This window comes from Vicia villosa, linkage group LG7, assembly GCF_029867415.1.
Source record: "Vicia villosa cultivar HV-30 ecotype Madison, WI linkage group LG7, Vvil1.0, whole genome shotgun sequence".
Lineage (NCBI taxonomy): Eukaryota > Viridiplantae > Streptophyta > Magnoliopsida > Fabales > Fabaceae > Vicia > Vicia villosa.
The window spans coordinates 110,634,408-110,657,706 of record NC_081186.1 but is presented as its reverse complement, the minus strand read 5'-3'; the positions used below and the strand labels follow the sequence as shown (position 1 = coordinate 110,657,706).

At 36.8% G+C, this 23,299-nt stretch overlaps 1 protein-coding gene across 2 annotated transcripts; it reads left to right on the top strand.

The window, feature by feature from the left end:
* Window positions 1-392: 392 nt before the first annotated feature.
* Window positions 393-7,732, top strand: LOC131616524 (uncharacterized). 2 transcript variants are annotated; one of them, XM_058887881.1, is made up of 9 exons: window positions 396-758; window positions 1,192-1,327; window positions 1,918-2,073; window positions 2,199-2,304; window positions 2,769-2,951; window positions 6,573-6,732; window positions 6,855-7,168; window positions 7,247-7,336; window positions 7,438-7,732. In XM_058887881.1, the coding sequence occupies exons 2-9, from the start codon at window positions 1,313-1,315 to the stop codon at window positions 7,497-7,499; spliced, it is 1,086 nt and encodes a 361-aa protein (XP_058743864.1). In that variant the 5' UTR covers window positions 396-758; window positions 1,192-1,312; the 3' UTR covers window positions 7,500-7,732. The 2 variants fall into 2 exon arrangements, with proteins under 2 accessions (XP_058743863.1, XP_058743864.1); XM_058887880.1 differs by having other exon boundaries at window positions 393-758; window positions 6,855-7,336.
* Window positions 7,733-23,299: the final 15,567 nt, after the last annotated feature.

The following is a 23,299-nucleotide window of genomic DNA, read 5'->3' as shown; positions in this document are numbered from 1 at the left end:
AATATGAATATAATATAATCTTTATTTTTAATTGATTGGTATCTTTTATAATTTCAGTCAAAATTCTCAACAACAAAAAAAATCAAATTTAAAGTTGTATTTATTTATAGTCTAAATTTCAAAAATAAATAACACTTATTGTTAGATTCTTTTACTATAATTGTTTATTTTCTTTAAGAGTCTTTATCATATTTTTCAATTTTTCTCTACAAATTTTCTATTAAAAAAAATAGAAAAGAAACTTCAAATACAAATCACATAAGAGTCAAAAGAAGTCACTATCCCATTTTGGTAGATTTTTATTTTCTTTCCATAAATTTCAATTTCATTCATCAACCTCAAATTTTTGTTTTCTTATTCACCCACCATTTTCTTTCTAACCCCCCCCCCCCCCCTCTCTCTCTCTCTGTAATTCTCTTCTTTGTTACTCTCACACACTTCTCTTCTCTCTGTCTCTACTGTAAATATCATTTTCCACCCTTTTCAAAAATATCTCTCTTTCTCTCTCTCTCTCTCTCTCTCTCTCTCTCTCTCTCTGCTTAAACCTCAATTCTCTTATTCTCATTCTTCACTCTTCAAATTTCAAACCCCACTTCTCAAAATTCCCAAAGTTTCAATCTTTTCTACTGATGAATACTTTTCAAGCTAGTTTAGTTTGAAATTGGTGGTGGGGTTTTCGGTTTTCTCAATTTGTCGAAATAAAAACTGTTTTTTTATTTTGTTTTTTATCTGGGATTGCAGATTCAAGAAGGTGTGAGGTAAATTTTTTTTTCTCTTTCAGATCTTCATTACCCTTTTTGTGTTTATGTATTTGGGTGGTTCTATGTTGTCTTGTAGCTTAAAAAGTTTGTTCCTTTGAAGGAAATTTTGAATTGGGTCAATAAGTTTTAGTTCTATAATCTTCATTATCAATTTAGATCTGGTTTGTTTCAAGTTTTGTTTTTATCTACTTGCTTAAAATTTTCTGTTTTTTTACTTGAGATTCAAAAGGGTTGTTTTTGTTTATCTGTTTTCAATGGAGGTACTTAGTATTCATTTTACGTGCTTATAGGAAACTTCATTTTCTTTATCATAGGAGAATCTGTCTTATGTATAATGTAGAACATACTATTTTTGTGATTTTTAATGATATGGAACATTACTTATTGAAGCGGCACGGTTTATGGTTCTCTCGTGTTTTTGTTGTTACAGATTCGATTTGTTTATACATGGTGGTGTCTTAGAGATTTATCCAACCAATATTGGATTCAGAGGAAGTTAGTGTTTACTCGAAATTCCCAAAAGACATGCAGTTAACCTTCTTTCTGCTGAAATGAAGAACTTGCAGGTTTTCCTGTCACGCCTCTTACATATATCGTTTGAAATATCAACGACTAGTGATCAACATTCCTGTTCTACTGTATATTGCCCCAATTTGCCGACAATACTGATAGTAGAAATGAATAAATCATCAATCTAGTCCCTAAAGTATACAAAATCCGGCAATTTTGTCCGTAAACCATATGCAGATTTGTCAATTTGGTCTTGAATATCTTAATAGCAAAGACTAATTTGACCGATTTTATATACTTTAGGGACTAAATTGGGGAAATATTGTTACTTTAGGGACTATATTGATGGTTTATTCTAATATAAATGCATGATATTGTTCCTAGCAATATCTAGTTTTAACGGTCTACTTCTTGTATGGAAACTACTTAATTCAATCAACATATATATTTTCCATCAATTTGCTGAACTTGTAACACCAAAGACGAAAACATCATTGATTCTGTTGCATTTTCGATATTACAGAATGTTTCCTTACTTTCAGCTCTTATGGTGACGCGAACTCTGATTATCTAGATCTGTTTCGTAACACTTTTCGCTGCTTGCAATATTGTAATTAATCTAAATACAACTTCTATGGATTTGTAGAGCACGGAAGAATTACAGTCATCAGCTCAAGCTTCGCACGAGCCCAAGAGTGAGCCACCTAACAATCACACAACTGATGCTCCCGTTGCAGACTCAGGGTCCGCATCTGCTTCAAGCAATGATAGCAAAAAAGTTTCGCGGCAGGATATTGAGCTTGTAAGAATATCGTAGTCATTTACTAAAACACTTGACTAGTTTTCTATAATTGTCTACTTTTTTGTTTACTTCCTTTGTCTTGTGGATTGGATAACTTATTCTGTTTATTCGAAAAACTTTTGTAGGTCCAGAATTTGATAGAACGTTGCCTGCAATTATATATGAATAAAGATGAAGTCGTTAAAACACTGCTGACTCGGGCAAAGATAGATCCCGGATTTACAACTCTTGGTAGGTATCTTTAGGTTTCTCTGTCATGTCATTTATATATTGCATATCAATTAAAGATCAATTATCTATTGCATATGTTATTCGCTGAAAAATCTTTATACATTTAGGTCCTGTTTGGATAAATAGTTAAGTCAAACGCTTATCATATAAGTGTGTATGTATACATTGACACATTGTTTCTATAATAAAAGATCAATTAAAAAGTCTAACTGTTTATATATAAGCTATGAAAATCAGCTTTAAACAGCTTATGGACGTGTGACTCGTTCTGTAAGCTGTTTCAAACAATTTTACAAGTACTTATGCCAGTAGGTGAGCTTAAATATCCAAACAGGCTGATTTGTTGTGTCTTATTTAAATAACTTGATTGTTGTAACATATTTCTTTTATTACACCAATGAATGGCTTTGCATTTTTATAATTTCCTTCACATTGCTTTGTAATTGTTGCTTTTATTAATTCAGTGTGGCAGAAGTTGGAAGAAGAGAATGCTGATTTCTTCAGAGCCTATTATGTTAGACTAAAATTGAAAAAGCAGATACTTTTATTCAATCACTTGCTTGAACATCAATGTCATCTAATGAAGTATCCCATGCCTCCAAAGGTTCCATTGGCCCCAATACAAAATGGAATCCATCCTATGCCTGGTAAATTCTTACCCCTCTCATCATGTATAATGTATAGATTGAAGTTCTTTAAAACTATGAAGACTTGATAACATATAGTATCATTGAAATATTTTGAGTTGCTATCAATAAGAGGTCAATAATTTTAGGCCATGGTTGGATAAACAAAATCTTAAATGTGTGGGTTGAGTTGAGTCTAACTCATCCCTACAAAACCAACTTGTAAGGTGAGAATTGCTCCCACTTGTAAACATGTATTGAGACCATATTCTTTTCAATGTGGGACTCTTCAACACAACTTGACTAAATGCCGATAGTAGAAATATGTATAAGCTATTTATTTAACAAAAGATAAAATAAATTTAAATTAGTTTTCATATAAGTTGTAATCATAAACAGGGGTGTGAGTAAAGAAGTTAGTTCATGAGAGTAGGATTTATTTTGGATCATGGAATATAGGCACGCTTACGGGAGAATTTAAGGAAATAGTAGATACTTTGGTCAGGAGGAAGATCAATTTCATGTGAAAAGACAAGAATTAGGCAACTCGGAACTGAAAAAGTTAGATCGAGAAATGAGGTGGGGATTATTGTGGATAAAGAGTGGAAGAAGGATATTTTGGATGTGAAAAGAGTAGGGGATCAAATCATAGCCTTGAAATTTGTAGTGGAACAAGACACCTTTATTATTATTAGTGCTTACGCACCTTGGTTGGGTTAACAAAACACCTTAAGGTAAATTTTATGGGAGGATTTAAAAGACTTACTTCAGGATATACCCTGCGGAGAGAAGTTTTTTCTAGGAGAGGATCTAAATGGACATGCAGGGAGCATATCAAGAGGTTTTAAGGGCGTGCATGGGGGGCATGGTTTCTGTGGGTAAATGCAGAGGGTAAATCCATCTTGGAGTTTTCGTCGGCTTTTGATCTTACCATAGTTAATACCTTGTTTAAGAAAAGAGATGAGCATCTTATCACATATAAGAGTGAAGTGACATGTTCATAGATAGATTTTTTTTTTATTAGGAAGTCAAATATGAAGTTTTGCTTGGACTGTAAAGTTATTCCAGAAGAGAGCTTGACTATCCAACATAGAGTATTGGTTATGGATGTAAGAATGGAGAGGAAAGCAAAGAGAAGAAGTCACATGGGACCACCACAAATTAAGTGGTGGCATTTGAAGGGTGAAAGCAAGAAAGTTTCCAACACATGATCTTGAAGGGAGGGTTTTGACAACCACAAGAAAGTGTAAATGATATATGGAATAAGATAGCCCAAAAGATTAGAAAAGTAGTTAAAGAGACGTTGAGAGAATCAAAAGGTTTTGGACCTAGGGGTAAAGAATTGTGGTGGTGGAATGAAAGTGTTCAGAGTAAAGTTAGAGTAAAAAATGAATGTTTTAAAGAATGGTCTAGGTGTAAAAATGCCAAAACATGGGAAATGTTTAAGAAAGTTAAGAACGAGATTAAGAAGGCGGTGAGTGAAGTTAGAACCAAACCTTTGACGAATTATACCAATTTTTTAAAACCAAGGAAGAAAAATCTATTTATAGGCTTGCTAAGAGAAGAGAAAGAAAGACAAGAGATTTGGGTCTAGTGAAGTGTGTTAAAGATGAAGAAGGTAAAGTCTTGGTTCTGGAAAAGGATATAAATGTTAGGTGGAAGACGTATTTCTACAATTTATTTAACGAAGGATATATCTCATTGGACTTTAACAGGCTCGACATTAGAAAAGAGGATTGAAACTATAGTTACCACCGTCGGATTCTGAAACAAGAGGTAAAAGAAGTGTTGAAAAGGACGAGTAACAATAAGGTGGTTGGGAACATACCTATTGAAGTGTGGAAAATTCTTGGAGATAGAGGCATTGAGTGACTCACCAAACTCTTTAAACCAAATTATGAGGTCACTGAGAATCAATTTGTTTTTTTGTCTGGGAAGGCGACCATGAAAACGATTTATCTACTACGAGATGTGATGGAGCACTATCAGATGGACCAACAAGACTTGCACTTGATTTTTATTGATTTGGAGAAGACGTATGATAGAGTGTCTAGAGGGATTTTGTGGAAAGACCTAGAGAAGAAAGAGGTTAAGATTGCATATATTAGAGCTATCCAAAATATGTATGAAAGGGATATTGACCAGTGTTTTGACACAGGGTAGAAAGACAGATTATTTGGAGATCTTATCATCTCACAAGTCACACAATTATATTTTGAGTAAATAATACAAACAAAATGCCAAAGAAATAGAGGGGGATGTAAACAATCAATTTAAGATGGGTGACGAAAATGAAGGAGGGTTTTAGGGGTACCAAAATGCCAGAGGTACCACTTAAGGTATAAGGGAACTTTTTATCAGACTATGGTAAGACTTGTGATGTTGTATGAGAAAGAATGTTGGGCAATTTAGAATCAACACGAAGATAAAGTAAGCTTGTAGTAGAGATGAAGATGTTGCGTTGGATGTGCGGTAATACTAGACAAGATTAGATATGACAATATTAGAGAGAATGTTGGAGTATCAGCTATATTAGAAAAAGATGGTGGAAAGTAGAATTAGGTGGTTAGAGCATGTAGAGAGAAGAACTGTGGATTATACCTTAAGTGGAAAGTACCACTTAAGGTATAAGGGAACTTTTTATCAGACTATGGTAAGACTTGTGATGTTGTATGAGAAAGAATGTTGGGCAATTTAGAATCAACACGAAGATAAAGTAAGCTTGTAGTAGAGATGAAGATGTTGCGTTGGATGTGCGGTAATACTAGACAAGATTAGATATGACAATATTAGAGAGAATGTTGGAGTATCAGCTATATTAGAAAAAGATGGTGGAAAGTAGAATTAGGTGGTTAGAGCATGTAGAGAGAAGAACTGTGGATTATGCGGTAAGGAGAGTAAATCAGATGGAGAGGAGTCAAACAACTAGAGGTAGAGGAAGACCTAGAAAAACAGTAAGAGAAGTTATTAAGAGAGATCTCGAGATTAACGATTTGGATAAAAGTATGGGTCTGGATAGAACATTATGGTAAAAGTTGATCCATGTAGCCAATTCCACTCGGTGAGATGAGGCTTGGTTATTGTTGTATAAGCTGTTTTTGTAAGTTGTCCTAGAGAGTTTATAGAACATGTCGGAAGCTGTTTTTCATAAGCTCTCTCAAATAATCGCACATGTGCGTATGCCAGTAGATTAGTAGATTAACTTAAAAAACTCAATCCCAACAAGCTCTCCCTTGATATTTTCTGGTTTTCCCAATGGACCTCAAAAAGAGGGTCCAAAGGAGAACTCTTACCATTTTTAGTAATCTGAATAAAATATTAAATCTCTTTTCCTTTTTAACTGCTAAAATTCTTACCAAAAGAGAACTCCATCCACCTTTCACTATTTTGTAAAGAAGTGATTTCTCTTAACTGCACTTTCTGAACATCTATATTTTCACTCAGAATGTGTGAAATGTTTTAACTACTTTCAATTCATTTATGAAACCATGCACAATTGATGTCCCTATTCAAAGCGATATCCAACAATACCCGATATTAAAATTGCGGAAACTTCTTGATTATATTAAAGTGAACTAATCTGTAATCTAATATTTTAAAAACTTCTCCATTATTCTTTAACACCATTTATTTGCAGTGCAGTCAACAATCTACCTATGGGATATCCAGTGCTACAACAGCATCCTATGCCAGCAGCAGGTCAACCTCATATAGACTCCATGGGTATATCAAGTTGTCACGTCGTTAATGGAGTCCCTGCACCGAGCAATTTTCATCCTATTCGTATGAATTCTGGGAACGAGTGAGTACTTAGCATAATTCATTCTGATTATCATCTTTTATTTTATTCATACATCAGACAATATTTTACCGTTACGATTGAATGTGGAGTACTTAGCATAATTCATTTGTTTTTTATTGAAGTATGGTGATGGACCATAGTGTGCCTGATATGGCTCCCATGATTCAACAAAACGGCACAATGTCGTCCGTCTCAGAAATGCCAGTGAGTCCAACATCAGTAGCATCGAGTGGTCATTTCCCCTTCACCGCATCCGAAATATCAGGAATGGGCACAGACGCATCCGTTCTCGATTCAGCATTTACTTCCGACGTGGCAAGTTCAGTAGGACTACAGCTGGCACAAGATGGCGGAAACGGAATTTCTCGATCTCTGGATCAAATTCAATGGAATTTTAGCCTATCAGATTTAACTGCAGATTTGCCGAACTTGGGAGGTAATTTCATATCAAGATCTTATTTTAGATATATCGTTAAATTCGCCCGATATTTACAACTGCGTTTGCAAATTGCAGATCTAGGAGCTTTGGGAAACTATCCGGGTTCGCCGTTTTTGCCATCTGATTCAGACATGTTGCTTGAATCTCCCGATCAACAGGATATAGGTAGTTCTAAACCGCCACGTTTGAATAAACAACTTAATTAAGCGCTTACGAAAAATACTAAAAAAAATACTAACAAAGTTTTTTGTTGTTGTTAATTTCAGTGGATGACTTCTTTGTGAATTCTGATCCTCCATGCTCTCAATCAGATGAGGAGAAATCTTAATCTTTAAGGGAAAGGAAGGGAAGTTGTTTGATCCACATTAATTGATAGATTAGGGAGACAAATTAGGATTAATAAATGTCATTTAGGTTACTTGGGATACAAGTTTTACTGTCACCTAAGTGTAGACAGAGCCTTATCTGAATTACATATTTCATTTCATCAATGTGGAAATAGAATGTCTAGGATTGTAATTCATTTCATGCATTTGGATATATATAATTGCTTGGATCAAATTGTCACTGTCTGGTGAATTTCATGATAAATGCTTAAGGATAATGTTTCACACACTTCAGTTTTGGAGGATTTTACTGGTTTATTGATTGTTATTACAAGTCAATGAATATTTACTAACTTTATTTTCTGAAGAATAAATTTGATGATTTTCATCTAAAATGCATTGAGTTGAAATTAATGTTGTTTTGAGAATCATTTTTTTGTTTGTATTGATTTTTATCTTTAACATTCAAGAAAAGTTTTTAAGCTCTAACAAAATTGAACATCTCATTTCTTGTGTTTTTCTCACCTTCAGTTATTATGAGAGTCCAAATCTCTTATTTGAACACTTAATCATGTAAGAATAAAGATCATTTAGAAATAATGGTTGAACATGAAAATTCTGATAATGAAGAGAGCAATACTTTTTACTCAATCAAAATTTCAATGTTTTGATGGTGAAAATTTTGATTACTAGAAGAACAAACTTAGTTGTTTCCTCATATCTCAAAATTTGGAACTTTGAGAATTGGTATGGAAAGGTTACACAACACCTACAAATGCTGACAACAAGTTATTAAAAAATATGTACATGAATCGTGCGTAGAAAAAGGCATAGGCATTCAAGATGTATCACAAGGCCATGTGTGTTGGACATATGACTCTATTTATAATAGAGGGGTAAATTGTGGAGGTTTGAAAGAATTGATTGAAAGCAACACCATTTTGAAAATTAGAGTTTGAAAACATTTGTTAAAACAAACAATTATATAAGCAACGGAAAACTAATAATGGAAAAATAGAGGAAAGAGAATAATGGTAAATTAAAAGAGATAAGGGAAAATGTAACGACAACGGAGATTTATATAGGTTGGGCCGTAGGGATGACAACGGGTCGGGTGCGAGTTTCACACTACCCAAAATCGGCACTCGAACCCAAACCTAAATATTGTTCGGGTGGCAAAACAACACCCACGCGCACACGCGTTGGGTTTTGGGTTTTTTCACTCAAATCCAAACCCATAACAAAATACACAAAATACATTTTTTCTACAACTTTCCACAATATATTATGCGGGTGTGATTTCGGGTTTCGGGTGCGGGTTTCACACTACCCAAACCCGAAATATCAGGTGACACCCGAACCCGAACCCAAACCAATCAACTTGAGTTTTCACCCGTTGACTCAGGTTCGGGTGCGCATGGACCCTGCGAGTTTGGGTATGCTTGCCATCCCTATTGGACCTAATAATTTGGCTTAGTCCTGTCACAGAATTCTTTTTAAAAGTATCTAATAATTTGAGAGTAGAAGGATGTGTCCAAAAAGAAGCAAACAAATAATTTTATTGTATATATTTTTTGTTTAAATATTTAAACACATGTGTTTGTGATTAAAATTTCTTACACCCTCTATTGAGTGATATTTGTAAACATCCTATCAACAATTTGTTTCTTTGATTTCAATTCCTCAAAGGTGTGTGAGCCATATTATTTGAGATGACAAAGAGATTAAATTGAGATTAGTTTTTTGTGTTTGAAATATGAGATATATGTCTATTGGATAAGAAATTATCTTAGTGATATTGTAATTTTCTATTATAGTAAAAATTTCTCTGTGTGAGAGGATCCAACATAAACACAAAATTTCTTGTAAAGGTTATTTTCTTCAAGGAGTATGAAAGAAATATGTAGGTAAATTAGGGATGACAAAAAAACTCATATCCATGAGTACCCGCAGATAAAATCTGTCACGATACAGGTTTGATGGCTTAATGAATATCTACGGATAAAATAAATGAATATTTTGCTACCCGTTTTTTTACGGGCACAAATACGGATTTGATAGTATCCGGTACCCACAGATATCCATATCCATTAATAATTAACAAAATTATTTAAACTTTAATTTGTTTAATATAAAATTATTATTATTATTATTATTATATATTATTAGAGTTATTTAGTTGAATATGTAATTATTATTTTTATTTTTTTTATTTTATAAGAGAATAAATAAAATGAATGTGATTCACTTATGTTATTATTATTATTATGGCAAAATACCCTTTTTCGTCCCTTAACTTTCACTCGGAGTCCATTTTGGTCCCTCAATTTTTAAAAAGTTCAAATAACTCCTTTATCTTTTAAAATGGTCTTACGTAAGTCCTTTCCGTCTATTTCATGGAAACGGCCGTTTGGAGTTGCTAGCGTGGCATATGACGTGGAGCTTCATCTCCTTCATTAAAAAGAATTTTACAAAAAGTAACGTAAACCAAGTCTGAACAAATTGGGGGCTAGGGTTTCTAGAGTAACAACCATCGTGAGAAGAAATTAGGGGCTGCTAGGGTTTTCCAGAAATCCAGAGCAATGAAATCGTCCACTTCTTCTTCATCTATGTTACAAGGAAGCCATGAAAGTTTGATCTCCCAGCTTTGTACGACGTCAAATCTGTCATGGAAACCAGTTTGCTATTGTGGAGATAAGGCCATTCTACGAAGGGCAAAGACGGCTAAGAGTTTTGGAAGACAATTTTGGGGGTGTCCTCATTTTAAGGTACGTTATTTGTTCACAGAGTGTTGGTTTTTTAGATTTATGAAATTGAACATGAATGTGTGTGACACGTAGGGACCTGTGCATCCTGGGTGTGGGTTTTTCGAGTGGTTCTGCGAAGAATCTGAAGATAACAATGGGCAAATCATGATGGTTAGGTTGGAAAAGCTTGGAAAGAATATTGAACACATACAAGAGGAGGTTGTCAAAATGAGATTGTCAACTGAAGAAATAAGGAAAGAGACTGATCAGATACAGAGTCAAATGAAGAAGATGATGAATTTTGGAAAATGTTGTAGCTTGATGATTGTCATAATTTTGTTTGTTACTTGTTTTTTTAAGGTTTAGGTTATGTGATAGTGAAAGAGTATCAGTTTGTCTGGTTATCTGTACCAGTTATGTACTAGTTTTATGAACAAATTGAAAGCAGTTTGTTGTGTATAATTATGTACCAATTAAGTCTTGTAATTTTGAACAAATGGAATCAATATATTTTGTTGGGTTATAATGCATCCAGTTTTAAAACTACCTAAGACTACTTATAATGCATCCAGTTTTAAAACTACCTAAGACTACTTATAATGCATCCATTTTTAATGCATCCAATTTAGATGTTCAAAAGATACATGTTCAAAAGATTACTTTAGACTACTTAAGACTTGAAGATTACATAATACTACTTAAGACTTGAAGATACATGTTCAAAAAAGTTATGCATTAAACCAGTTTGGGTTCCAAGATTACTTAAGACTTAAAGATTACATGTTCAAAAGATACATGTTCAAAAAGACATGTTCAAATAGACATGTTCATAAACAACATGTTCAAAGCAGACAAGTTACATAAACCCAAAAGTGGTTTCAAAAGTGCTAAATAACCAAAACAAAATCTAAAGTGCTAAATATCCAAAACAAAATCTAGACATTCTTCTTGGATGTGGTTCTCTTTGTTGGTGTTGTCCTCCTAGTTGTTGGCCCGATTCTTGATGCACCTAATCTTGTGGTTGGTCCTGGTGGTACCTAAGGAGTATGTGGCCTTCTCACACCCATATTTTTTGCCTTGATTGTTGTTGCATTATTTGCAGGACTTTGTCTTGTTCTGGATGTCTGAGAAGCTGGTTGAATTTGTTGTGCAACATGTGAAGTAGCTTGACTAGGTTGTTGTGATGTTTGTTGAGTAGCTGGCTGTGGAGTAACTTAAGTAGTTAGTTGTGATGTTTGTTGAGTACTTGGCTGTGCAGGCCCTTGAGGAGTTTGTTGTGATGTTTGTTGAGTAGTTGGCTATGCAGGCCCTGTCACCTTACATGTAGCTTTGTTGTGCCCTGACTTCTTGCATCTACTTCATTTCACAATCAGATCTGTCCTTCTAATTTTTCTGTCAGTCCCATCAAGCTCTCCTTGTTCAAGATTCCTCTTCTTCTTTGGTCTACCAGACATCTTTTTTACTTTGGAGGATGCACATCTGGGTATTGTGTCCTTGCCCATAAGTTTGAACCATTCACCGGATATATAACTGGTTTGTAGACTGCAATGTACCTACTCTTCCTATAGTACTCTAGAATGAAATCTTCAAAATTAAAGTTCCTACTCTTCATACATGACAATGCATGAACACATGGCAAACCAGACAACTCCCACTTCCTACATGAACATATGTGGTCTTTCCAATTCACAGTGAACATGTCAGCTGGATCTTGCACATGCTTAACTTCAGAAATATGTTCATCAAACATCCTACATAATAGAATAACCAATTATCACATTAGAGACCATGCATAATGATACCTTACAATCCATATTCATACAAGAATTAGGCAAGCATATTTATACCTTACAATCCATGTGTTGGTGTAGGTACTTGTTTTTTCCACTTGTTTTCTGATGTTTGGCAGCACTGCATCATCAGTAGTAGACCCATCATTCACCTCACCCACATTGTCCTCATCCCTCACAATATTGACTTCTTCCCTCACAATATTCTCTTCATCCCTCACAATAGGGCCCTCTTCCCTCATAATATTCTCTTCATCCCTCACAACAGTGCCCTCTTCCCTCACAACATTCTCTTCATCCCTCAAAACATTTCCCTCTTCCCTCACAACATTCTCTTCATCCCTCACAACATTAGCTTCATCCTGACCAGCCACTTCCTCATAAATTTTTGAAATTAACTCTTCTTCATCATGTGCAATATCATCCTTATCCCTCACAACTTTCTCTTCATCCCTCACAACATTAATTTCTTCTGCTTCTATAGGCATATCACAAAATTCTGGCTCAGCTACCGTGTGTTGAATATATAAGTCAACCCTTAAATGCACCCTCTAAAGATCAGCTATATCTAAGGCTCCTTTATCATCAACTAATTCAAGCATGCCTTCAGTAGGACCTCTGTACCAAATTCTCTCAAACTCTCTATAACCTAACTCCTTAAGAACACCAACAAATTCAAAATAACCCCACGTGTCTGCATCTATTCTCAACTTTGCAATGTCTCCTCCTTCATACTGACCATTGTTAATATCAATGAATCCACCACTATGGTGAATGGTTAAATTCAGAAACTCGTCCATTACACCTGAAGCAAAGCAAACCCTAAATAAAAATCGTGTTTTAAAAAGCCTAAATAAGAACAAACAAACCCTAAAATAACAATCCATAATTTACGAACGAACCCTAAATACGAACTCTAAATATGAACGAACCCTAAAAAGTACCCAACAAAGAGCGCAATAGTAGCAGGAATCACAACCATTTAGGGTTATAAATGACAAACATGTGGTGATTCAGTGGTGTCAATCCTCGCCCTTCCTTCAGATTTGCAATCTACAGATGGTCTTGTTCCCAGAGCTTCTTGAACCTTTTCGTCTTCAGTGGATGCTAAGTGTGGAAATGAGACTTTGTGGAAATGAGACTTGAAGAATATAAACATATAATACTGTATTATCCACATCAACATTCTTAAAGGCCACGTAGATAATAAAAACATAAGACAACTAACGGAACCAAACGGAAGGATAAACGTGAGACCATTTTAAAAGATAAAGGAGTTATTTGAACTTTTTAAAAATTGAGGGACCAAAATGGACCCTGAGTGAAAGTTAAGGGACGAAAAAGGGTATTTTGCCTATTATTATTATTACGAGTTAAATTTGAAAATATTTTTTTGTCTTTAATAGAGAAAAAAAAAATTAACTATATATATATATATATTAAATAATTTAAATAATAATATCCATGGATATCTGTTTAATATCTATGAATATCTCAAAATCCCTGGATACCCGTTTGACGGATACCCACACAGATATGAGCGGGTACAGATATCATATTTATTAAATGGGGAGGATAGCGGAGGATTAGTACCCGTGGCCTCGGGTACCCATTTCCATCCCTAAGGTAAATGAATCCAAAGCAAATGATTTGATAAATAAATATGAGATGTTCAAAGATGAAAGAAGATGAAAACTTGGAGACTTTTTTAGATTTTAGAAAATTTCTTTGCCAACCTCCCAACCTTCTAGTTCACCTCTGGTGAAAAACCCAAACTACCCCTGACTTCGGAAATGAACTTCTGAACTGCATGAAAAAGGTGTTTTGGGAAGTTCATCTCCGAAAGCGCCTTTTTTTTAAAAAAATTGTCTTATTTCGGAAGTTCATTTCCGAAACTACAATTTCGGAAATCAACTTCCGAAATAAGACACGTTCTGCAGATTAAGCAGAACACTCCCCCTCCCCCATTCATTTACCCTAATCCAACATCAAACAACACCAAAGGCGAAATTTTGTTAAAAGTGTTAGACGCTGGCCTTAGGATCTAGAGGGGGGGTGAATAGATCGTTCACAGTTTTACGGATTTAAACGACTTTTCAGCGGAAGTGATTCTGAATCGACTCGCGTCTATTCCGAACCACTATCGAAACGATTATATATGTGTTTAAAAAACCAGTCAAAGACTTGAGGTAAATGATAAGAGTATATGTTGCAGAATCAAGGCGTTTCTCTTATTGAAAATCAGATTAACTTTTTGTATGATGGACAATGTTTGCAATGCAGTAAGAGTGATAGAAACAAATATACAAACACTTGGTGATAATGATCAAATTGAAGGTAATTCAATGTGTGATGGATTGTGATGTTTATGTACGTTCTTAGTTCACAATCTTAACACTCGAATCGTTGATCAATTTGCTATTATAACCAAATATGAACAGAATGTAAATGAAAAAGTAAAAGCGACAAGAACACGATATTTGTTTAGGCAGTTCGTCGATCGTCCTCGCTACGACTACGTCTGACCCCAATTCCAAATTGAAATTGGGTAATCTTTCATTAATGTTGAAAGTAGTATATACAAAGAAGATAACAAAGCGATAAACGATAAACCAATTATGTCGATCCTTTGAATCTTCTTCCCCCTTAATCTTGACCAAGATCAAGGTTATCCAAGAGCTTCACTTTGATTCCCTTCTGCAGTGTCTTGATTCCTTGAACTCCCCGTTCCTCAATCGTTACACTCAGCCGAATCCTCAATGAACGCCTCTTGATAAAAACCCCCAAGAACCACCCGTCGTGGAGGACAAAACCCGCAGATTTTATTCACCAACAAACCCCACAAACCTTCACCCACTAGGAATCTTCAATTCCGTTCCATGGACGTTATCGAACTCATCACTAACCCACAACGCAAGAATGATTATGTGTAATTGTGTTGGAGATGATGAAGAACGAAGATGAGAAGCGTTTGTGTATCTTTCTGTCGTTGGTGTTCTTGAATAATTACCCTTGGACAATATATATGATAGCTTAACAGTTGGAGATGAGAGAAACAGAATTTTTGGCATTCTTGATCAGTTTGGTCGACCTCTTGTAGGGGTTAGGTCGACCTAGCAGTGCTTGCTGAAGTTTGCTCCCAGTTAGGTCGACCTGTTGAAGGAGTAGGTCGACCAGAATCCTCTTCTGATGCGTTCTGGGAACATTTTCTCAGATTAGGTCGACCTAGTTGTTGTGTAGGTCGACCTAACAGGCTGGTATGTAAAATTCATCAATTTAGGTCGACCTAAATGGTGTGTGAGTCGACCTAGCAGGAGTATATGAATTTTTCTCCATTTTAGGTCGACCTGGGTTGATGGTAGGTCGACCTAACTGCTGCTTTTCTGCATTCTTCTTGTTTTGCTTGTGTTGAGTCAACCTATAAACACATAACCATAATGGGTTGACCTATTCTATCATGAGTGATCAATGCTTGCTTTTCTTTGAGTTTTCTGCTTCCGTCTTGTTGTTTGAATGCTTATTTGAGTTTGCCATGAATCAAAAACATCTTTGAGTGTAATCTTGTATTCACATACTCCCCCTTTTTGATGATGGCAAACCATTCGTCTAAGCTTTGGTAGTAAGTGATAAAGACTCAACAAAGCTCCCCCGTACATCCAGCATCTATCTCTCAACAAGGCAATCTCTCAACAAAGCTCCCCCGTACACTCAGCACTCAGCATCTATCTCCCCCTTTGTCAACATCAAAAAGAGAAAACAAGAGAATAGGAGAGTAACAAGAGAACCATAGATAACAATGCTAGCATGTACAGTATAGTAGATAAAAGGTAGTTAGTGATAGCATGAGACACATATGTGAGCAAGAGCAATATGCATGAAGTCACTATAAGCATGTTAATTGATAGCATATTATAGTATCAATAATATTTTTGGAAGTGAACAACAATTACGTTACCGCTTTTTCAATATGACGCCTGGCTTGATGATGAACTACCTTTACGCTAAGAATAATGTTAGCAAGAGAAATATATATATACATAAATTAAAGAAATAATATTAAGAGAAAACAAACGTAATTAGCCCAAATTAGAGATATCGAGTATCCCTAATTCCCTACGAATGTTGAAGTATTGCTCCGTTGCTAGAGGTTTGGTGAAGATGTCAGCTAGTTGCTTCTTGCTTTCTACATGTTCAAAAGTAACGTCTCCTTTCTCTACATGATCTCGTAGAAAGTGATGTCTTATTTCAATATGTTTGGTACGTGAGTGTAAGACAGGATTTTTACTCAAGTTTATGGCGCTTGTGTTGTCGCACATGATAGGTATGCGATCAAGCTTAATACCAAAGTCAAGAAGTTGTTGCTTGAGCCATAATATTTGTGCACAGCAGCTTCCAGCAGCTACATATTCTGCCTCAGCAGTGGATAATGCAACCGATACTTGTTTCTTACTATGCCAACTTATCAATGAGTTTGAGAATAGATGACACGTTCCACTAGTGCTTTTTCTATCGGATTTGCAGCCAGCAAAATCTGAATCGGAGAATCCTACCAAATGACACTCATTTCCTTTTGGATACCATAGGCCATATGTAGTAGTTCCACGTAAGTATCGCAGAATTCTTTTGACAGCTTTCAAGTGAGATTCTTTTGGACAGGATTGATATCTCGGTATAATTTCACGTCAACCTCTTTACCTTTCTCATCTTTGTCTAGATTAGTATTTGTTGCCATAGGTGTGTCAATTTCCTTTGCTTCACTCATTCCAAATCTTTTGAGCAGCTCCGTACAATATTTAGTTTGATTCACAAACGTTCCATGACTAAGTTGCTTGATTTGTAGGCCAAGGAAGAAATTTAGCTCACCCATGAGACTCATCTCAAATTCACTCTGCATAAGCTTAGAAAAGTCTTTGACAAGTTTTGCATTAGTCGACCCAAATATAATATCATCTACATAAATTTGGACTAAGAGAATATCCTTATCTTTTCTTTTAATAAAGAGAGTAGTGTCAACTTTACCTCTAGAGTACCCTTGACTAAGGAGAAATTTGCTCAAACGTTCGTACCAAGCCCGAGGGGCTTGTTTAAGACCGTATAGAGCACGTTTCAGCTTATAGACATGAGTTGGATACATGTAATTCTCAAAGCCGGGTGGCTGAGCAACATAGACTTCTTCATTTATATAGCCATTTAGAAAGGCACTCTTAACATCCATTTGGAATAGTTTGAAGTCTTTAGAACAAGCATAAGCAAGTAAGAGGCGAATAGCTTCGAGACGTGCTACAGGAGCGTATGTCTCTTCATAATCAATACCTTCCTCTTGATTATAACCTTGGGCAACTAATCTAGCTTTGTTTCTAGTAATAACGCCGTTTTCATCAAGTTTGTTACGAAAAACCCATCTAGTGCCTATTACTTGATGATCTCCCGGATGAGGGACTAAGTCCCAAACATCATTCCGTTTAAATTGGTTTAATTCTTCTTGCATGGCCATTAGCCAATGCTCATCAAGTAATGCATCCTTAGCGTTTTTCGGCTCAACTTGTGAAACAAAAGCAAAATGATGACAGAAGTTACTTATCTTTGAGCGTGTTGTAACGCCCCTTGAGATGTCTCCTATTATATTGTCAATTGGATGGTCTTTCACATTTGTCCAGGCCTTGGGAAGTTCTTCATTGTTTGAGATGCTTCCTTTTTCATTTTCATTGTGAGACTCATCTTTCTCTCTCTCAGCATCTTTCTTTACAATACTTTCATTCTCGTCTTCCTTATTCTTGACAATGTCTTCAGTGGACGGACCTGCACCATTAAATGAAAGACCTTTCTCGACATATTTTGCATAAGATTCATCAAAATACACGTGTACTGACTCTTCTACTATAAGTAATCTCTTATTATATATCCGATATGCTTTGCTAGATTGAGTAACCAAGGAATATGCCCTCATCAGCTTTAGCATGTAGATGTTGTTTACTCTTAAGCCCTTAAACATAATGTCTCTTTTCTTAGTATGTTCTATTGTGCAGCCAGAATTTGTAAACATTACTTTAAAATCTTTGTCACACAATTGACTTATACTTAAAAAATTATGTTTAAGACCTTCTACTAGCAGCACATCAGTTATAGTAGTGGTAGAAGGGTTACCTACACTTCCTTTACCAAGTATGGCTCCCCGATTGTTATCTCCATAGTTGACATACCCCTTTTTCTTTGCTTGAAACTCAACGAAAAGAGATAGGTCTCCAGTCATGTGTCTTGAACATCCACTATCAAGGAACCACAACCTTTCGGCAATGTCAAGACACTTTTCCTGCAAGATTAATTTAAGGAGGGAGGTCCCCAATTTTCATTGGGTCCTTGGTAGTGAGTACACAATTTGTTGCACTTAGGCAACCATTGAAATACTCCTTTAGGAACTAAAATTCTCCTAAATTTGCATTTTTCAATGGTATGACCCTTTTTGCAACAATAATGACAGGTAATATGATGAGAATATGAAGTTTTGCTAGTTGATACTTTTGGTACAAAAGTGTATTTACTATATAAAGGAGTATACGATCTTTTGAACTTGTTTGGATCAACCGCAAAAGTCACTTTTGGTTGTAGAGCCTTGTCTAACTTGGCTTTTAGATCTCTTACTTCTTTTTGCCAAATGTGACATGTCTCACAACCAAACCATGATGTAGGATCTCTTTCAACTTTATCCTTTTGAATGTCTAGCATAGATTGTTTTAAAGCTTCCATATCCTTTTCGGTTTTCTCAACTTTTGATTCAAGATATGAAAATATTTTCTTATTTGAGGCCAAAAGTTTGAAAGCTTTAATTGCATCTCTATGTAATTCTTCAAAAGCAAGTTTTAGTTGAGAATGAGATACCTTATCTACGAGTTCAGGTTTAAGATGACTTACAGCTTTCTTTTTCTTGTTTTGATGAGCCATGAAACAAAGATTTGCTGATTCTTCTTCATCGCTTGATGAGCTTTCACTAGATGAATCACTTTCCCATGCTATGTAGGCTCTTTTAGATTTGTTATGGCCTTTGCTTTGGTTCTTCTCTTTTTCTTTCTCAAGGTATGGACAATCCGGTTTGTAGTGACCGGCTTTCCCACAATTGAAGCATAGCCCTTTGATTTTTCCTTTGTTGTTGTCATCTAGTTTGAACTTAGTTGATTGCTTTCTATAGTTGATCAATCCTTTGTTAGAATGCTTTGCTCCATTTTTCTTTAGATATTTGTTGTATCTTCGCACAAACAGTCCCATATCCTCATCATCGGAGTCTTCGTCATTACTTGTATCACTATCCTTTGGCTCTCGTTTTGAGGTCTTGGAGCTCGAAGCTTTTAGAGCTATTGACTTCTTCTCTACCTCTTTCTCCATGTTCTTTTCTTTCTTTGTCCTTTTCTCATGCATGTCAAGACATTTAAGATGCTGTTCATGTTCCTCTAGTTTACCAAAAAGAGTGGTAATGTCTAAAGTGTTGAGATCATTTGCTTCCTTAATTGCTGTAACTTTGGGTTGCCATTCCCTGTTCAAACACCTTAAGATTTTGTTAGTAGCAACTGCATTGGAAACAGGTCTATCAAGAGAATTTAACCGATTTTTCAGATGAACGAATCTCTTCTGCATGTTTTCGATGGATTCACCATCTTCCATGTGGAAGAGTTCGAACTCTTGAGTTAACGTATTGATCCTAGCTAGTTTAACATCATCCGTTCCCTCGTGGGCAACTTGCAATGTGTCCCACATAGCTTTAGCTGATCTACAATGGGAAACGCGATAGTATTCATCAACTCCTAGAGCTGAGATTAGAATGTTTCTCGCTTTCCAATCGTATGCATATCTCTTTTCATCTTCAGCATTCCAAGTATCTTCTGGTTTTGGAACAACTGCACCAGCTGCATTTGTCATGGTGATCTGAAATGGACCATTGACAATAGCTGTCCAGATGTTCCTATCAATTGCATTGATATGGACACACATACAATCCTTCCAATAGCCGTAGTTTTCGCCGTTGAAAACTGGAGCTCTATTATGAGCCCCTTTAGGTCCGGAAGCCATCTTTCCAATAAGTGTTTCACGTAGCACGGAATAAACCAGAGCTCTGATACCACTTGTTAGACGCTGGCCTTAGGATCTAGAGGGGGGGGTGAATAGATCGTTCACAGTTTTACGGATTTAAACGACTTTTCAGCGGAAGTGATTCTGAATCGACTCGCGTCTATTCCGAACCACTATCGAAACGATTATATATGTGTTTAAAAAACCAGTCAAAGACTTGAGGTAAATGATAAGAGTATATGTTGCAGAATCAAGGCGTTTCTCTTATTGAAAATCAGATTAACTTTTTGTATGATGGACAATGTTTGCAATGCAGTAAGAGTGATAGAAACAAATATACAAACACTTGGTGATAATGATCAAATTGAAGGTAATTCAATGTGTGATGGATTGTGATGTTTATGTACGTTCTTAGTTCACAATCTTAACACTCGAATCGTTGATCAATTTGCTATTATAACCAAATATGAACAGAATGTAAATGAAAAAGTAAAAGCGACAAGAACACGATATTTGTTTAGGCAGTTCGTCGATCGTCCTCGCTACGACTACGTCTGCCCCCAATTCCAAATTGAAATTGGGTAATCTTTCATTAATGTTGAAAGTAGTATATACAAAGAAGATAACAAAGCGATAAACGATAAACCAATTATGTCGATCCTTTGAATCTTCTTCCCCCTTAATCTTGACCAAGATCAAGGTTATCCAAGAGCTTCACTTTGATTCCCTTCTGCAGTGTCTTGATTCCTTGAACTCCCCGTTCCTCAATCGTTACACTCAGCCGAATCCTCAATGAACGCCTCTTGATAAAAATCCCCAAGAACCACCCGTCGTGGAGGACAAAACCCGCAGATTTTATTCACCAACAAACCCCACAAACCTTCACCCACTAGGAATCTTCAATTCCGTTCCATGGATGTTATCGAACTCATCACTAACCCACAACGCAAGAATGATTATGTGTAATTATGTTGGAGATGATGAAGAACGAAGATGAGAAGCGTTTGTGTATCTTTCAGTCGTTGGTGTTCTTGAATAATTACCCTTGGACAATATATATGATAGCTTAACAGTTGGAGATGAGAGAAACATAATTTTTGGCATTCTTGATCAGTTAGGTCGACCTCTTGTAGGGGTTAGGTCGACCTAGCAGTGCTTGCTGAAGTTTGCTCCCAGTTAGGTCGACCTGTTGAAGGAGTAGGTCGACCAGAATCCTCTTCTGATGCGTTCTGGGAACATTTTCTCAGATTAGGTCGACCTAGTTGTTGTGTAGGTCGACCTAACAGGCTGGTATGTAAAATTCATCAATTTAGGTCGACCTAAATGGTGTGTGAGTCGACCTAGCAGGAGTATATGAATTTTTCTCCATTTTAGGTCGACCTGGGTTGATGGTAGGTCGACCTAACTGCTGCTTTTCTGCATTCTTCTTGTTTTGCTTGTGTTGAGTCAACCTATAAACACATAACCATAATGGGTTGACCTATTCTATCATGAGTGATCAATGCTTGCTTTTCTTTGAGTTTTCTGCTTCCGTCTTGTTGTTTGAATGCTTATTTGAGTTTGCCATGAATCAAAAACATCTTTGAGTGTAATCTTGTATTCACATAAAGACTTCCAAGGCAACATCAAAGGCTCCAACAAGCTTCCTATACTACATTAAAAAGCACTCCAACCTCTTCAATCGGTAAGCATTTTGAGTTTTAGATCTATGCTTAAAATTGATATTAGGGTGTTTACAAATAGGAAAATATGTATTAGGTTAGGTTGTTTAGGATGTTTAGGATGTGTAGACATAGGTTTAAAGTTTGATTTTGGGGTCTGCCATTGTAGGTTGCAGAAAGCTCTGCGCAGGGGTGTTTCGGAAGTTCATTTCCGAAAACACCTCCATCCCAGTTTCGGAAATGAACTTCCGAACTGTATCAGAAGTGCATTTTTTTTTGTTTTTTCATTTGTCTCGCATATTAATCGATTTCGATTGTTTACAGGAACATGTCAGACAACCAGGCAGCACGCATCAGACAGGGCAGGGAGTCTCAGACTGCGTCGGCTAGACGCGAGCGGGCGGCGGCGCAGCTGGCGTCGACACGCGGGCGGGGCCGGGGACGCCGTGTGCACGTTCCACAGGACTTGGTGGAGAGTTCATCTGCTTCAGGCTCTAGGAGTAGGCTGGCTCGGGTATCTTCTTCCCGCCAGCGAGAGGAGGAGGATGAGGATGAGGAGGAGGAGGAGGTCATACCGGATGTTGACCCTCCAGTCGGGGAGGAGGAGGAGCAGGAGGTGGATAGCTATCTGGGAGGGCCTTTTGACACTTCCCTGCTGATTCACTACCAGGATCATGTCGCTCGGCGGATCTGGGAGGGAGAGGTATTTTTTTTTTAATTTAGCCGTTTATTTGTCACCATTTTTTATAATTTTACCGTTTATTTCTCGCTTATTTGTTTTTTTTTTGTAACAGGAGAGAGAGCCATTGAAAATGGTGAACCACTCCAGAAAGATTTTCGGTCTGTTTAAACCAGCAGCTCAGTGGTTTAACGACCATGTGCGAGGTTCAGGGCTTAGCGGGCTCTGCATGACCGGGTACACCACCATCAGCACCGGCATGCAAGGGGCATTTGTGGAGCGCTGGCACAAGGAGACGTCTTCTTTCCACTTGCCGGTGGGGGAGTTGACGATCACCTTGCATGACGTCCAGTGTCTTCTCCACCTGCCTATTAGGGGGCCGCTGTTGCACCACTCCAAGATCCAGAGGGTCGAGGCCATTGAGTGGATGATGCACTATTTGGGCCTGCCGCACGAGGTTGCTCACTTTGAGTGCGTCACGACTTGTGGCTCTCATGTCCGGTTCACTACACTGAGCATCTATTTTGAGTTCCACCTGGACGCGGCGGCCGAGGCCGAGCAGGAGGATAACGACCTATTCAGGGAGTACCACCGCGGCTGCGCTCTCCGGTGCTGGTACATGCATGTGGTAGGCGCTGCATGCTTTGTGGACAAGAGTGCCAGGTACGTCGACGTGGCCTACCTCCGCTATTTCATGGACCTGGATACCGTTCACCAGTGGAACTGGGGGTCAGCTACTCTGGCATATCTCTACCAAAAGCTGAATGAGGCCTCCAACTGGAGGACAAGGCAGTTGGTCGGATCCTGCACACTGCTTACGGTACGTTTTATTTTAATACATTATCGTATTTATTTATTTATATATGT

Bases quoted from the DNA above. Each gene is read 5' to 3' on its own strand.
- LOC131616524 (XM_058887880.1), top strand. The intron at 2,074-2,198 runs GTAAGAATATCG...AAACTTTTGTAG, and splicing joins CGCGGCAGGATATTGAGCTT to GTCCAGAATTTGATAGAACG. The intron at 7,337-7,437 runs GTAGTTCTAAAC...TGTTAATTTCAG, and splicing joins TCCCGATCAACAGGATATAG to TGGATGACTTCTTTGTGAAT.